Raw genomic sequence first — 17,911 nt, forward strand, 5'->3', positions numbered from 1 at the left:
TGTTAAGCAACCGGTCCAGTCCAATCTGCAGCAGCATTGGCAACAGCAGCAGTGGCAACAGCAGCAGCAGTAGATGGCGCTCTTGGCTGAAGCTGTCAGTACACTGAGACGGCACCTTCCACCAGCCAAAGTGAGAGTAACTGTGTGAGACAAACAGCAGTATGGGAGGATTTGCAGAAAATTACTCTAGAGGACGACGTCAAAACTTTCCTGACTTTCTTTGAGAGGGTGGCAGACATGTAGAAACTGCACCCAGAGCAATGGACAGAGGTCCTAGCTGTGTACCTTACTGGGGAACCGCAGAAAACATACTACACCCGTGCCATGCAAAACGCCAAGGAGTATGGCAAGCTGAAGGCGGAGATTATGGCACGTTTGGGTGTAACTCTAGCCGTCAGGGTACAAGGGGTGCACCTCTGGCAATACAAAAGGGACAAGCCTCCCCGGTCTCAGATGTTCAACCGGTTACACCTGGAGCAAAATTGGCTGCAGCCCGATACCTGCTCTCCAGCACAAACGATGGAAAGAGTTGTGGTGGACCGGCTTATCCACTCACTACCCAAGTCCATGAAAATCTAGATAGCCCAAAGAGACCCCTAGAATGCAGATGACCTTGTGAGCCTTGTAGAAAGATATTTACAGTTACGTCCATATATATTTGGACAGAGACAACATTTTTCTAATTTTGGTTATAGACATTACCACAATGAATTTTAAACAAAACAATTCAGATGCAGTTGAAGTTCAGACTTTCAGCTTTCATTTGAGTGTATCCACATTTAAATTGGATGAAGGGTTTAGGAGTTTCAGCTTCTTAACATGTGCCACCCTGTTTTTAAAAGGACTAAAAGTAATTGGACAGATTCAATAATTTTAAATAAAATGTTCATTTCTAGTACTTGGTTGAAAACCCTTTGTTGGCAATGACTGCCTGAAGTCTTGAACTCATGGACATCACCAGACGCTGTGTTTCCTCCTTTTTGATGCTCTGCCAGGCCTTCACTGCGCTGGTTTTCAGTTGCTGTTTGTTTGTGGGCCTTTCTGTCTGATGTTTAGTCTTTAACAAGTGAAATGCATGCTCAATTGGGTTGAGATCAGGTGACTGATTTGGCCATTCAAGAATATTTGACTTCTTTGCTTTAATAAACTCCTGGTTTGCTTTGGCTTTATGTTTTGGGTCATTGTCCATCTGTAGTATGAAATGACGACCAATCAGTGTTGCTGCATTTGGCTGGATCTGCAAACACAGTATGTCTCTGAATACCTCAGAATTCATTTGGCTGCTTCTGTCCTGTGTCACATCATCAATAAACACTAGTGACCCAGTGCCACCGGCAGCCATGCATGCCCAAGCCATCACACTGCACCCGCCATGTTTTACAGATGATGTGGTATGCTTTGGATCATGAGATTTTCCACGCCTTTGCCATACGTTTATTAAAGCAAAGAAGTTGAATATTCTTCCTTTGTTCGGGAACTTACGGGCTAAAGCTGTAGCAAACAGTAGCTATGTATGTCATCACACAAGTCACATGATGTAACCAGTGAATTTCCTTTCACTGTACTGGCTATAGAGAGAAAGATAAGGAAGCATCCCCTGAAACCATTATTCCCTACTTGGAGGAGTCCCAGGACAACTTTGGGACTGTCCAGTTCAGGTACTTAACAGTGAAAGGTACTCTGGAATATGAAAAAATGTTAATTGGTGTTCCCAAAGAGCCAATAATCATTTTATACATTTGGCCGGGCATAATAATTGAGTTAATGTTGTGTCGAGGAACCAAAGTGAGGGGCCAGGTAAAAAGAGCGTCTCCTCAAGGCACCATCCAGGGGGTATAATCGGTTGGCTCCATGGAGACAATATAAGCCTGGGGATTGGGTACTTGTATTAATGCCCACAGTGGAGAGCAAGTTCCTTACCAAATAGCAGTGACCCCATGAGGTGGTGGAAAAGGTAGGAGAGGTCAACTATAAAATATATCATCCAGGAAAAAGGAAGACCTTCCCGATATGCCATGGCAGCCTAAACAACATTAAAACCGTGGAAGGATAGGGACCCACTAGAAGCCTCTTGCTTGTTGGCCCAGTCGGAAGCCAACATTGCGGGTGTCAAAGTAGCAGAAATTTGACACCTTCGCAAAAACAGGATGACCTGAAATTGGTACACCAGAATAAGAACAGCTTCTCGAAGTTACCAGTTCTCCCTCATGGTATCAGGCATGAAAGATTCCCTGAGCCTCATGCTTGGGTCAATATAAAGCGATATAGGATTTCTGAAGCCCACCGGGAGGTAGTCTCAGTGGCTCGCCTCGCCCACTCACAAAAAGTCAGGTCCGAACATTCCTGGGAATTATGGGTTATGTTATGGCTGGCAATCAGGCAACACAGCGTGCAGTAATCAGCGCACATACAGAGATCTGGCAATAACCAAAAACAATAGGACGAGCTCTGAGACGTGGAATCTCTGTAGACTGCAGTACCTGATCTATCCTCACACAACTATAAGCAGCAGTGGATTGCGCCTATCACTACCTATGCAACTCGGCACTGCCTGAGGAGCTGACTAGCCTGAAGATAGAAATACAAGCCTGACTTACCTCAGAGAAATACCCCAAAGGAATAGGCAGCCCCCCACATATAATGACTGTTAGCAAGATGAAAAGACAAACGTAGGAATGAAATAGATTCAGCAAAGTGAGGCCCGATATTCTAGACAGAGCGAGGATAGCAAAGAGAACTATGCAGTCTACAAAAAACCCTAAAACGAAAACCACGCAAAGGGGCAAAAAGACCCACCGTGCCGAACTAACAGCACGGCGGTGCACCCCTTTGCTTCTCAGAGCTTCCAGCAAAAGATAATAGCAAGCTGGACAGAAAAAACAGAAAACAAACTAGAAGCACATATCTAGCAGAGCAGCAGGCCCAAGGAAAGATGCAGTAGCTCAGATCCAACACTGGAACATTGACAAGGAGCAAGGAAGACAGACTCAGGTGGAGCTAAATAGCAAGGCAGCCAACGAGCTCACCAAAACACCTGAGGGAGGAAGCCCAGAGACTGCAATACCACTTGTGACCACAGAAGTGAACTCAGCCACAGAATTCACAACAGGGTTACAACTGAATATTTGAACCTAATTGTGCTGTAATGGCAACAGATTTCCAAAAGGACACAAAATCAGTTACGATTAAGTTGTTTCCAGAGACTGAAGGAGCATGTAAAGAGTTTAAACTGGCCCCCTGTATACAAGCAGTGTTGGTAGTGGCGAATTTCTCCAGAGCATTCATAGTCCAGAGAGATGCATCGGATGTTGGGCTAGGAGTTGCTATGTTCTGAGAGATCATTGGGGAGTGCAGACCCGAGAAACTACATGGAAATGCAGACGCTCGGTCAATGGTACACTGTTGATGGGTTGATTGTGCCGAGCCCCAGCTTTTGGATGGGGGGAGGACATACAGTATGGTTCACCGAGTTGGTTGGCCTCAGTAATGCAAAATCTGTAGTAGTAACACTAGGTTATTGAGATGGTTAATTTGACTGGATTTGGGGACTGGGATTTAGGAGCAACTAAAAGAATCTGGGTTGTTCCCATAATCCAACCCAGGGCTTACAGACCTAATAACAAGCAGCTGGGTTAGCTCAGCCGTATGGAGTTGTGTTGGGGCTGAAATAGAGGTGTGTTTGTCAGGTGAACACCTACACTTTTTTAAACTGCTTGAGCTATTACTGCCTGAAATACTGAGATTTACCGAGATTGAGGAGGCTGCCACATTTACTTTGCTTCATTGCGCCTAAAAAAAAGGACTGTTTATGTTATGCTTTTGTTCTGGAGAAAGTAGTTTTCTTTTGGAGCTGTAAAATTTATGATGGGCAATAAACATTATGCTGTTTTGATATAAAACCGTGTGCCGCTGCGTATCCAAAAGGCTATCAGAGTGTTGAAACCCTACAAAGTACACAGTTCAGTTAGTTTCTGTAAACCAGGAATTTTACTGCCATCTTCGTGTAACAAATGCATCGTGTGGCTTGTCAGCCACTCCTAGCAATTTTCTTTACTCAGTTTAAAGAGTTTGTGAAAGATCTATAGAAGGGAATGCCTTTGGCAGCCAAATTTGAGACCAGAGCATCCATAGATTTTCTTGCAGCATTCTCATATTTTGTGCTGCTGTATTGGGTGTAAGAGAAGTAATGTTCTAGAATGTTAATCTGTTTTCCATAAGTCCTGTTAGAAACCGTAGACTGTGCCCACATTATAAAGCAGTTTCCACCAATATTGCTGCATCAGTGAGATCACAATTAATGCTCAGAACACTAGATAACATTAGAGATTTTACCCCTTCAAGTAACTAAAAGAGGAATCCTACTCAATATACCTAGAACAATGCTGAAACGCAATCTCTACCAGAGTGGTGTAGATATTAGTATAACCGTTCAATGAGAACATCACCTCAGAAGGTTTCTGTAACCAGGACCTTGCAGCAAACAAATGGACCACGGCACCTCCCTGACTCCTACGCTTACGCTCCTTACGCTTATTCAGGTGGAGACTGTTATAATGTAGGCACAAAGCACTTTATTTACTGTAATAGGTTTCTTTCATCTATATATGCCGTATCCACCACCTGGTTATTGCTCACTCAGCAGTTTCATATCCAGGGACGAGAGGCAACTCCGCTACATTTTTTGCACCTCCTCCTATTGGATGTCTTTTTCCCACCCTATCTTGTATATTTGTGAATTATTTATGTATTAATAAAGAATATCATTTTACCTTAAGCTAGAATTTCTTGTTTCCAGCGGCAATATTTACAGCTGCCAGGGATTGTATATGTTTATAAGATGATATATCTGTAAACAAATCTCATAGATGACACATTATTTCAAAGTGAAGTTGGTCTATATATCTTTAATTCTCCAACTTCAATCCTGCATACCAAACTTTTGCCACAAAATGAAAAGATTGGGTTCAATTTAATATAAGGAAAAGCAACCAATGATGTCTGTATGGGGTAACAATTCTGTTTGCGGAGAGTGTCAAGTCGGCATAAAGAGATTACTAGGCCATGCGATGTTCCTCTTGCAAATTATATATGCAAATTGCCTCTTCACAGAGGAAGAGGACTTGAACTGTACTGCCACTTACTGTAAGTAACAATCCTAAAAGATAATAATGACCCTTTAATTAGTATGGTCACATTACTTAGGATGGAAGAAAAACCAAACAGGTGTTTGCCTATCATAAGTTCCAAGCAGGAGGTCTGATTTTGCTGGATGAGAGGCCTTTGAGGAATTTAAAAGGGGTAACCTCTCTTCTTGTGGAGAGTACCAAGCCAGTTTAAGAACCTTATATACCAGTCCAAAGCCACTCATCCAGCCAAATCAGATAACTTGCTTTGCTTTGATGAGGGGCCAACAACCTGAATCATGTGTCTGCAAATGGAGTGTCCGATTTGGTTTTTATCTTAAGGTACCGTCACATTAAGCGACGCTGCAGCGATCTAGACAACGATGCCGATCGCTGCAGCGTCGCTGTTTGGTCGCTGGAGAGCTGTCACACAGACAGCTCTCCAGCGACCAACGATCCCGAAGTCCCCGGGTAACCAGGGTAAACATCGGGTTACTAAGCGCAGGGCCGCGCTTAGTAACCCGATGTTTACCCTGGTTACCATTGTAAAAGTAAAAAAAAAACACTACATACTTACATTCCTGTCGCGTCTCCCGGCCTCAGCTTCCCTGCACTGTGTAAGCGCGCTGGCCGGAAAGCAGAGCCGTGACGTCACCGCTGTGCTTTGCTTTACGGCTGGCCGGCGCTGACACTGGGGGACGCAGGGAAGCTGACGCTGAGGAACGTGACAGGAATGTAAGTATGTAGTGTTTCTTTTTTACAATGGTAACCAGGGTAAACATTGGGTTACTAAGCGCGGCCCTGCGCTTAGTAACCCGATGTTTACCCTGGTTACCAGTGAAGACATTGCTGAATCGGCATCACACATGCCGATTCAGCGATGTCAGCGGGTAATCCAGCGACGAAATAAAGTCCTGGACTTTCCCCAGCGACCAACGATCTCCCAGCAGGGGCCTGATCGTTGGTCACTGTCACGCATAACGATTTCGTTGCTACGTCACAAAAAGCAACAATATCGTTAACGATATCGTTATGTGTGACGGTACCTTTAGACATGAGACAAGACTTGTCACAGGGTCAGTATTGACTTTTAGGATTGCTACCTCCAATAGGTGACACTAAACTTCAAGTCCTCTTCATATCCGCAGATGGCCATTTGCATATTCTTTAAACTAGGACATTTTAAAAATCCTAAAATCCAGCTTCATTAAGGGATCTGGCCAGAGATACAATATTTTAGCACTGTATTAAGTCATTAAAAAATGTTAATGTATATCCCACGTTTATATGGTTATTTATCTTGGAGACATAATAATAAAACAATTTCAAATAAAATTACACTTTGAAACTAATAACCATCTTGGTCATACTCTATACAACTGACATACTTGTACGATTTTCTTCTTCTGTCCGGCATGGTGACTCTGCTGTTCTGATAGCTGCATGTTCACCCTCAGTGCCTCTTCTGACATCACTACTTTGGTCCATATCGTTTGCCTGTTGCTCAGTGCAGTCTTGGTCAGAATTCTCAAATGGCTCATTTAGGACTTCAGTGGTCTCCGAGATTGTTTCTGTGGTGACACTGCTGTTCAGTCTCCGGCGTTTTCGTCCACGCCTTCGCCTTAGTGCAAAGGCCTTCTGTCAATGCAAAATTTTTTTTTTAGTATTTAAGCTAAGCATCTTCACGGTAGGCAATCTTACAATCTCTTGTTGCCTTTTAGACAGTGTTAATTTAATGCATCTATTAATACCTAGGTTTAATTTAAGTGTGAATGACGCCTAAAGATATAAAGCTTGAGCTTATAAAGGAATGGCATTATAAACATACTATAGATTGAACATTATTAGTTAGGCTCCATAACCAAGTCCATTGTCTACAGATGTCACAGCAAAAACACAGAGAATCCACACTGACAAACCATTGTGTTACATTCGGGATTTTAAGAAAGATTTTGGTGTGAATTACATAAAGAATGCAAAGTGAAATCCAGGGTAAAACACTGCAACAAAATGTACTGGTGGCAGACTACAAAATATGCAGCATGTCCTCAAATCGATTCACATTTGTTCCTGATACACGTAGATTGGTTTTGTAAAAGGCATTCAACATGTGTGCTGTAAACTGCTGTATGTTCTCAGTGCTAAATATTTGTAACATGTGAATACAGCCTAATATTTAACTAATGATATTCTAGGTTCTCTATGTCCCAATCACATTTACAGGACATGTTAATAGTATAGGAACATGGAAAGGATGCTTAGTACTGTCTCTGTGTATTTAGTATGGTTATTAGCCCTCTGTGTCTGTGCTGCTAAATACTTAGGCAGTTAACTGGTTCATGCAGCTTTACATGAACACCCGAGCCTTACACTATGGCTGGTCCGACTAACTATAGCAATTGTTACCATCCACCTCTCGTGTCTCCCCTTTTCCTCATAGTTTGTAAGCTTGCGAGCAGGGCCCTCATTCCTCTTGGTATCTATTTTGAACTGTGATTTCTGTTATGCTGTAATGTCTATTGTCTGTACAAGTCCCCTCTATAATTATGGGCTAGAACCATACTCAACGAAAATTTGAATGACATAATGGTGTTATTTTGTGTAACCGGGTTGGACCTACGATATGTCAAATGTACTCTGATCTGCCATTTTAACAAGTGAAAGTTCAGCATGCTGCTCACTGATTATATGTGTTAACTATGCAAACTGGTGCCAGATCTTTACTATTAGTGCACTATAAGGGGTTAACAGTAGAAGTGACTTAAGAGGAATGTGCGGCATCGGGTCGCATGGAACATATGTGACTGGCAGTGAGTCACTTCTGAATCAGAGAAAAAATGAATTCACCCGCCAATATTAGTAGTGGTGCTAGGAAAGAGAAGTCACAAAAATAGCTCCTTAGGAAATAGGGGTACCAAAGCCAAAGTTGTGCTGAAGTACAGTTAATATGCCTTGCCGTAAACAGAGCAGAGAGAGATATTACTGAAGGTGGTACAACCAGATGGCCGGAGTTCGTTGCACCAAGAAGTGGTTTGATTCCAAACCAGGGAAAAAAAGCTTTAAGAAAAACAGTGGTGGCGTTAAATAGTGGGCTTAAAACTGGTGGGAGATGGAAGCCCAGGAGAAGACAGTCCTGAGACTTGATGACAGGTGGGTGAAGTCCTATTGAGGGAGAGGGAAGGTCTGTGTCATCAGTGAGTGTGAGCCTCACTGAGACCAAGGAAGAGCGCTGTGACAATGTGCTACAAAAGTAAAGGTACCTTCACACTGAACGATATCGCTAGCGATCCGTGACGTTGCAGCGTCCTGGCTAGCGATATCGTTCAGTTTGACACGCAGCAGCGATCAGGATGCTGCTGTGATGGCGTTGGTCGAAGCTAGAAGGCCAGCACTTTCTTTTGTCACTGGACCTCCTGTAGACATCGCTGAATCGGCGTGTGTAAGCACAGCGGCCGGAAAGCAGAGCGGTGACGTCACCGCTCTGCTTTCCGGCCGCTGTGCTTAAACAGGGCAGAGAAGCAGAGCGCCGAGGGACAGACAGCGGAAGATAAGTATGAAGTGTTTGTTTACTTTAACGCTGGTAACCAAGGTAAACATCGGGTTACTAAGCGCGGCCCTGCGCTTAGTAACCCGATGTTTACCCTGGTTACTGGCATCGTTGGTCGCTGGAGAGCTGTCTGTGTGACAGCTCTCCAGCGACCAAACAGCGACGCTGCAGCGATCCGGATCGTTGTCTAGATCGCTGCAGCGTCGCTCAGTGTGAAGGTACCTTAAAGGTGGTTGTGCAAGCCCCAGTGCACATCAGACCACGGAGTGGAAGACGAATTATTTGTTATTCTGACGTTCAGGCGTTGAAATGTGATGAGGTCACTACTCACTCATGAAAATTAAATAATTAAACACTGGGATAAAATGTAAGGTCCAACTAACTGCATAGATATTTTCAAACTATATTTAAATGATCATACAAATACTTAAGAATCTAATCTTCTACTTCAATGAAGTCCTCCAACAATATCAACTCCTCTTTCACTAGTTAAGTTCTCTATAGTACATCAAAGTTTCTTTTATATAAGGGTGTTGCATAATGATGCACTAACATTTCTGTACCTTGTAACAAAAGTCCTTTCTCTAGCTCTCTCACCACTTGTCACGCCTCTTGGATGGAATAGGTATGTGGGTAGATTTTTTATTTTGTAATAAGTAACATATCAATGAATGCTGCAAAAACATTTAAAAAATCAGAAAAAAAACTATACACAAGGTATGCATTTTCTGCAATCTGTTACCTTTCTTTTAATTGTGGCTGCCTGGTGTGCCGTCAGTATTGTAGTGGTGGATTCAGGATGTTGTTCTTCGTCTTCTTCCTCACTGCTCACTTTACTTTTCTCTGTGACTTGGATCTCAGTAGAAGCTAATAAGATAGGATCTGTAGTAACCGAACATGTAGAATCAGCAGTGTCCTCCTTGGATGGTGACAGGTTTGGTTTTGTTTGCATGGAATTAAAGTGCTTGTGTTGGGGTTTGCTCTGTTCACAGTCTGTTTGTTCTGTAAGCTCTGTCTGGAGAAGTAAAAAAAACAACACACATTGTATGATACACATTCAATCAAACTGTACTATAAGAAGCATTTTTTATACTGTTTTTATTAAAATCTACATTCCTCTTGTCAAATACAAAATCCTTCATCTAGTTGATATCAGTAGTTAGAACATGCTTGTAACTACAAAGAGTGAACACAAACAGTGGTTCTTGAAAATTTAAGAACCCTTCAAATTTATGTAGAAACATGTAAAATTCTGATCTAACACTACGTCAAATTTTCAATGAAGTAATAAAAGCATGGTAGATTAGAACCAAATCAAAACAATTCAATCACAAGTCTGAGTGGCAATAGTTGGAACTTTTTGGAATAGTAGATAATTTGAAGGTGAAATTAGAGTCTGCTGTTTTCAATAAATGGGACAAAAATAAAATGTGAGTGGGTGACCTGTTTTATTTAAAGAAGGGATCTATGTCTGCACCTCAGAAATCTTCCTCAAACATGTGTTGTGAAGATTAAAGAATAGATGATGGTGCTCATCAGGCAACAAAAGTTTACAAAACCATCTCTAAATAGAGTCTGAACTCCACCAATGCATAGTCAGAGGGATGGTGTAAAAAAGAGATTCATGACCATTATTACATTCCTCATGAGCGGTTAAGTTAAAATTATCACTTCAAGAACAGTGCACATAACCCTCTGCAAGGTCACAAAGAAACCCAAGGTAACCTTTATGTAACTGAAGATCTCGTCTCTCTTACATGAGCTAATGCTAATGTTTAGGAGTCCACCATCAGTAGGACACTGAACAACAATGGTCTGTATCACAGGATTGTAAGGCTATGTGCACACTTGAAAAATGAAAAATCTGCAGTGGAAAACCGCTGCGGATTTATCGCGGATTTACCGCGGTTTTCCTGAGGTTTCCACTGCGGATTTACAACTGCGGTTTTCCATAAGGGCAGTTGTAATCCGCACAAAAGAAGTGACATGCTGCGGATTGTAAACCGCACGTTTTTTTCCGCAGCATGTGCACAGCGTTTTTTTTCCCCATACGTTTACACTGAACTGTAAACGCAGGGGAAACTGCTGCGTATCCGCAGCTGCGGAAACGCTGCGTATCCGCAGCAAAATCCACATTGTGTGCACATAGCCTAAGAAGAAAGCCATCGCTCTCCAAAATGAACATTGCAACCCATCTGTAGCTTTCTAAAGATTACCAGGACAAAGCAGAAGGCTATTAGGTTCCAAAGTACAACTCGTCCTGCAAAAAATAAGCCCTCACATGGCCATATTGATGGAAAAATAAAACATTCAGCATTTGCGAGGTGCAAGGGTAGGGAAATATTCAAGGCTTCAGATTTTTCAAGATTGATCTTAAAATTGGACCAACTACTAAAACGTGCCAGCTCAGACACCAGGAAAGGAAGCGAGGTATGTGGATCAGTTAAATAAACTAGCAGGTCATCAGCAAATGCAGAACACTTATATCTTATATTCTGAACACGCTATTTTGATTCCCCGTATTTCAGGATTAGCACATATGGCCTCCATAAGATGCTCCATTATCAGGATATACAACATTGGGGAAAGGGGGCAACCTTGATGAGTACCATTCTTTATAGTAAAGAGGGCCGAAAGGGAGCCATTAATTTTTTAGCTGGCCTAAGTGGTAGAGAGCTAAGATTTCAGAAGTAAATACAGGACCCAAACCGATGTGGCTCAGAGTTTGAGAGAGAGAAGACCATGAGATCCTATCAAAAGCCTTTTCGGCATCAAGCGATAGTATCATTAAAGGGTTTTTTTGAGTGTGTGCATGCTTAATATCTATTGTTTCAAAATGTTATCTCGTGCCTCTCTTCCTGGAACAAAACCCACCTGGTCTGGGTGTATTAAATGAGGGAGGTGTGATTTAAGTTTATTGGCCAAAAGCTTGGCATATAATTTTAAATCTACATGTAATAAAGATATAGGCCTATGGCTACTACATGAGTTGGGGTTTTTCCCTGGTTTCGGAATGACTGCAATATGTGCCGTTGTGGAATAGGAAGAAAAGAGAGTAGATTCTGATATGGAATTAAATTATTGTAATATTAATGGAGACAATTGTTCAAAAAATACTTTATAGAATTCTACTGTGAAACCATCAGGCCCTGGACTTTTATTGCTAGGGAGATCTTGGACAGAGGCTTCTAGTTCTTGATGTGAAAAAGGATTTTCCAGGAATTTTTCGGTTTCATTCTCCAATTTTTTGGAAAGGGTTGATGTATGGAAAACAGCTGCAATTTCAGGTGTGGTATGAACTAATTTATCTTGAGTATTCTTAATACAGGGAATATTTGTTTGGGTCTTTTTAGCATTAAGGGCTTTAGCTAACATTCTTCCCGGTTTGTTACCAAACTCTTAGAACCTACTCTGACCTAGCTGAAATAAACGTTAACATGAAGAATCGAGTAATTTTTTAGCTTCTAATCTTGGTTTGAGAAGATCTCTAAGGGTTGCAGTGGAGAGCACCTTTTTATGAATTAACTCCAGATTAGTGACTCTCTGTAAGGCTAGTTTGATTGCCTGACCTCTGTCTTTTTTTATTTGGGATCCATGTTTGATAAATACCCCTCTTAAGTACATTCTTGAGGGCTTCCCATTTAATTGTGGGGGCTGTATACAGGGCTGTGGAGTCGGTAAGCCAAACCTCCGACTCAGACTCCTCAATTCCCATGATACTGACTCCATGACTCTGACTCCCTCATACATGGCTCATGTTTAAGTGATAAATTTACTGTAGTAAAATGGTAACATAAGGCTTTTAATCTTTATTATGATGCAATAATCATGACATTTAGATAGAACATAAAATATATTTATTGGAATACAACTTTAGAACAAAAAAAACTTTGCATATTTACAATTTATTATACACTCTGCAGTAAGTGAAAAAAAAAAGTTTTCAACAAAAACGTACTGAATGGCATTTGTGCAGTCTATGAATTTGTTCTGAGAAATAGTATCGCCTCCATCAGATCCTCCATTATAGATGACCTCAAATCTGACCTAATTATTGTAAGGCTAGAGAACAACCTCTCTACACTAACTTGGGTTGGTGGCAAAGCAGTAACCACATGGGCAACATCTTTAACAATTTCAGGGTATAAAGGAATTGCCTCGTGCACAGTCAGTTTTGATGAATGATTGGACTCTTCTACTTCTTTGAGAGCAAGTGAAAAATTTTGCTGAAATATGGTCAATTTGTTTTCTAGGGAGTGGAATTCTTTGCCCCATGTCATCCAAATACTTGTCAAAATCAAACTCCTCATCTGATGAGGATGAAGGAATGGCGGCAGCAGCACTGGCAGGACCCGAGTCCTCTTGCTCTTGGCCGTCCAGTAGCCCACACATCCTAACGTCTACCTCAGTCAGAGCTTATTTTCCTTTGGTAAGCTGTTGATCATCCAGCAATATACGATGACTTGGGTTCACATAAACAGCCGCCAGAAAATTTTTATTTTCTAATAGCAGTGTCTCTCTACATTTCATTGAAGCAGCAATGCCATCTGCGATTAAACCTCCTCTTTGGGACAGACAAAACAAAAGTTATTTCACTTCTTTATAAAAACGCCTCATCTTGTAACTTTTTAGTCACTGTAAATGGGTGATGAAGCATTTCCTTCAATTCAGCCACCTGTGTCCATTGACCTTCATGCAGTGTTAGCTGAGGTTTGGCTATATCTACAAAGAAGGGTTTCAGCTCAAGCAATCGCTCAATCATTAAATAGATGCTGCCCCACCGAGTGGCTTGATCCACAATTGCCCCTTTTCCAGCACGTTTCTTCAAGATGGAATCAACTTTAGGGGTTCTGGCAGCAATATCAAATTTCCTCACTTTGCTATTCAGAGTTTAGCATGTCCCTCTTGCAGACTCTCTCTTATTGCCAGCAGCGCATGTGATGAATAGGAAAGAGGTGTGAAGCCACTTCAACAAGATCATCTAATTGTAAAGAATCATTTTTCTTTTCTTCTGTAGTAATATCTGTGCTGAATCACATTCCAGAACACACACACAAATATATATGTCCTCATCGAACCTGTTACTGTATTTCCGAATTTGAGATGTTAGAATATAAGGGGAAAAAATGTTTTCTATGTATAGTGTATATAAGTCATCAGAGCAGCTAATTTCTCCAAACATGAGCTAAGAGGAAAAACTAACTAAAACATCAAGAACACAGAGACAACATATACTGGACTATTGATTTATGCACAGTTTATTGAAAGTTTAGATATGCTTTAGGAAGTACTTACCTTCTTTAATCCGGCTTTCCTGTTCACTCCAGAAATTCTGAGATGAATGTAGGCTTTCCTTCCCTGAGTGTGTATTTTTTCCCCTTATCTGTAGAGGAGCTTCACTACTAATTATGAACATAAACTGCAGCACAGTTTCATCTCAGCTAAAAGTCTAGACCTTAGATCAGGAACAGGACATTTCATAACTTTCCCAAATTCTTATGAAAAAAATATTCCCCACAAACTGCATTGAACTACCGTACTCAATTTATTATATATTTTAGGAGTCTGAGTCGGTCCATTTTATACAGACTCCAGCTCCACCAAAATGGGCTCCGACTACACAGCCCTGGCTGTATTATCATTTTCGTGATCAACAATAAAGTTAGATATGGAGGCTCATATGTACGAGGCACATAATGTATAGAATTATGTTTTTGGCTGCCGCCAACATTGCAATAAAATGCAATAACAGGCGATCAAACTACATATGTACCCCAAAATGGTATCAATAAAATGTCAGCTTAGGGCACAAAAAAACAAGCCATAACCCAGCCCCAGATCCCAAAAAAATGGAAACGCTACGGGTCTCGCAAAAAGATTTTTTCATACAAATTTCAGATTTTTTTTGACCACTTAAATAAAAAATAACTATACAGGTTTGGTATCTGCATACTCGTACTGACCTGGGGAATCATAATAGCAGGTCAGTTTTACCATATAGTGAACACCATAAATAAAATAAAAAATAAAAGAGATTGTGGAATTGCACTTTTCTTTGCAATTTCACTGCACTTGGAATTTTTTTCCCTTTTGCCAGTATACTACATGGTAAAATTAATGGTGCCATTCAAAAGTACAACTCGTACAGGAAAAACAAAGCCCTCAAACGGCTATATTGATGGAAATATAAAATTGTTATGGCTCTTGGAAAAGGGAACGGAAAATGACCATGGCATGAACGGGTTAAGGAGCTAAAGATATAAAACAAAATTAAACAGTAAAAAAATTAATAGAGTCATATATGGTACTGCTGAATAATTACGAAATTGAATATAGAATGAGAAAAAAAGTAAAAAAAAAAATGGTGTCTGAATTGCGTTTCCCACACACTTCAAAGATATTAATACAAGTTAATTAATAATGTTCCTGAAAAAAGTGTCTGTAAAAATATTCATCCTACAAAAAAAACAAGCCTTCATACAGCTATATCGATTGAGAGATAAAAAAGCTGTAGCACTTGGACTGTACCACTGTACTGTCTCATTTAGCAGAGGGTTTCGGGTGACCACTGCAGCCAATCAGTGGCTACTGACTGCAAGCAGAGTCACTTTCTATCAAAGCTGGAAGAAAGAGCTTGGAGACTGTTTCGTTCGGCTCTGACGAATCAAAACTGTTGTAGCCAGTCGCCGCTGATTCTCGACAGTGGTCACCTGATGCCCCTGCTGGAAGGTGAAGGAAGGAGAATAGTGAGGTATACTGGCAGCAGTATGGATGAAAGTCCAATAGACGAGTATTTTTTCCTGAGAAATGATCAATAATATAGTCACAATATCCTCTGTAAAAGTGGAATAGAGCTCCTTCCCTCTCGAGCAGCACTGCAAACCCAAACAGAAGTTGTGGTGTAGTCTGCCATTTTGGCATCTCAGGGGTTGTGCAGATATGACATGACATCTGCAAACTATTAGGGTATGTGTCCACGTTCAGGATTGCATCAGGATTTGGTCAGGATTTTATGCAGGTAAAATCCTGACCAAATCTGCACCAGAGGTCACTGGCGAGTCACCTGCGTTGTCCTTGCGTTGTTTCTGCAATGTAAGGACATGCTGCGTTCTTAAAAGACGCGCCCGATGTGCGTTTTCGCAGGTATGCCGCATGCGTCTTTTAATGAATAGTGGAGACGGGATTTCATGAAATCCCCTCCACTATGCTGTAACATTTGGACACTGCGTTTTTGACGCTGCGGCTCAACGCAGCGTCAAACACGCAGCGTTTCCTGAACGAGGAAACACACCCTTACAGACAAATCTGCACTACAACAGACAAATAGTACTCCTTCCTCTCTATGTGTCCAAATAGTAGTCTCAGTCCAAGCAAGAGACACTGCCAGGTTTGAGAGAAACTGCATCACAAATTGTGGAGTCTCCAATTACTCCTTGAGAAAATGAAAAAATTGAGGATGAGGCAACATTTTAATGAAAAAAATATGTACAGTATATACTCGAGTATAAGCTGAGATTTTCAGCCCACTTTTTTGGGCTGAAAGTCCCCCTCTCGGCTTATACTCGAGTCATACCCAGGGGTCGGCAGGGGAGGGGGAGCGGGGGCTGTCTAATTATACTTACCTGCTCCTGGCGCGGTCCCTGCAGGTCCCTGGCTTCCCGGCAGCTTCCTCCTGTACTGAGCAGTCACATGGTACCGCTCATTACAGTAATGAATATGCGGCTCCACCAACCATGGAGGTGGAGCCACATATTCATTACTGTAATGAGCGGTAACAGTGGCCACTCACTACAGGAAGAAGCTGCAGCGTCGGGGAAGCAGGGACTGCACAGCGCCAGGAGCAGGTAACTATAAAGGGGAGGGGGAGCGCTGAGCTGCGCGATAGTCACCTGCTCCTCGTTTTGGCGCCGCTCCATCTTCAGCAGTGGCGCTCAGGTCAGAGGGCGCGGTGACGTAGTTAGTGCGCGCCCTCAGCCTGAACGCCAGTGCTGAAGATAGAGTGGCGCCGGAACAATCAGCACGTGAGTATTGAAAGCACCGGGGGCCTGAGCGACGGAGAGGCGAGTATGTGATTTTTTTTTTATCACAGCAAATGGGGCAAGTGTCTGTATGGAGCATCTATGGGGCCATAACGTTTGTGCAGCACTATATGGGGCCATAACGTTTGTGCAGCATTATATGGGACCATAATGTTTGTGCAGCACTATAAGGGGCCATAACGTTTGTGCAGCATTATATGGGACCATAATGTTTGTGCAGCACTATATGGGGCCATATCGTTTGTGCAGCACTATAAGGGGCCATAACGTTTGTGCAGCACTATAAGGGGCCATAACGTTTGTGCAGCAGTATATGGGACCATAATATTTGTGCAGCACTATATGGGGCCATATCGTTTGTGCAGCACTATAAGGGGCCATAACGTTTGTGCAGCACTATAATGGGCCATAACGTTTGTGCAGCATTATATGGGACCATAATGTTTGTGCAGCACTATATGGGGCCATATCGTTTGTGCAGCACTATAAGGGGCCATAACGTTTGTGCAGCACTATAAGGGGCCATAACGTTTGTGCAGCACTATATGGGGCCATAACGTTTGTGCAGCATTATATGGGGCCATAACGTTTGTGCAGCACTATAAGGGGCCGTAACGTTTGTGCAGCACTATAAGGGGCCATAACGTTTGTGCAGCACTATAAGGGGCCATAACGTTTGTGCAGCACTATATGGGGCCATAACGTTTGTGCAGCATTATATGGGGCCATAATGTTTGTGCAGCACTATAAGGGGCCATAACGTTTGTGCAGCACTATAAGGGGCCATAACGTTTGTGCAGCACTATATGGGGCCATAACGTTTGTGCAGAACTATATGGCGCAAGTGTCTGTATGGGGCCATAATCAATGTTTGTGCAGCACTATATGGGGCAAATATCTTTATGGAGCATCTTATGGGGCCATAATCAGCATTTGTGCAGCATTATATTGGGCAAATATGTCTATGGAGCATCTTATGGGGCCATTATTAACCTTTATGCAGGATTATATGGGACATATTTTAATATGGAGCATCTTATGGGGCCATAATGAACTTTATGGAGCATTATATGGGGCTCCTGATTCAATATGGATATTCAAAAACACTTAACCTACTGATGTCTCAATTAATTTTACTTTTATTGGTATCTATTTTTACTTTTGACATTTACCGGTAGCTGCTGCATTTCCCACCCTAGGCT

At 41.9% G+C, this 17,911-nt stretch overlaps 1 protein-coding gene across 2 annotated transcripts in view; it reads right to left on the reverse strand.

The window, feature by feature from the left end:
• KAT6B (lysine acetyltransferase 6B) overlaps positions 1-17,911 on the reverse strand; it is a 259,060-nt gene that overhangs the window by 21,133 nt on the left and 220,016 nt on the right. For both annotated transcript variants that reach the window (XM_069752999.1, XM_069752998.1), the window contains exons 15-16: positions 9,413-9,685; positions 6,512-6,761 (exon numbers count right to left, since the gene is read on the reverse strand). In XM_069752999.1, the coding sequence (XP_069609100.1) occupies positions 6,512-6,761; positions 9,413-9,685 (523 nt within the window). The remainder of the gene's footprint in view (positions 1-6,511; positions 6,762-9,412; positions 9,686-17,911) is intronic.

Source organism: Ranitomeya imitator, chromosome 2 (assembly GCF_032444005.1).
Source record: "Ranitomeya imitator isolate aRanImi1 chromosome 2, aRanImi1.pri, whole genome shotgun sequence".
NCBI classification, from domain to species: domain Eukaryota; kingdom Metazoa; phylum Chordata; class Amphibia; order Anura; family Dendrobatidae; genus Ranitomeya; species Ranitomeya imitator.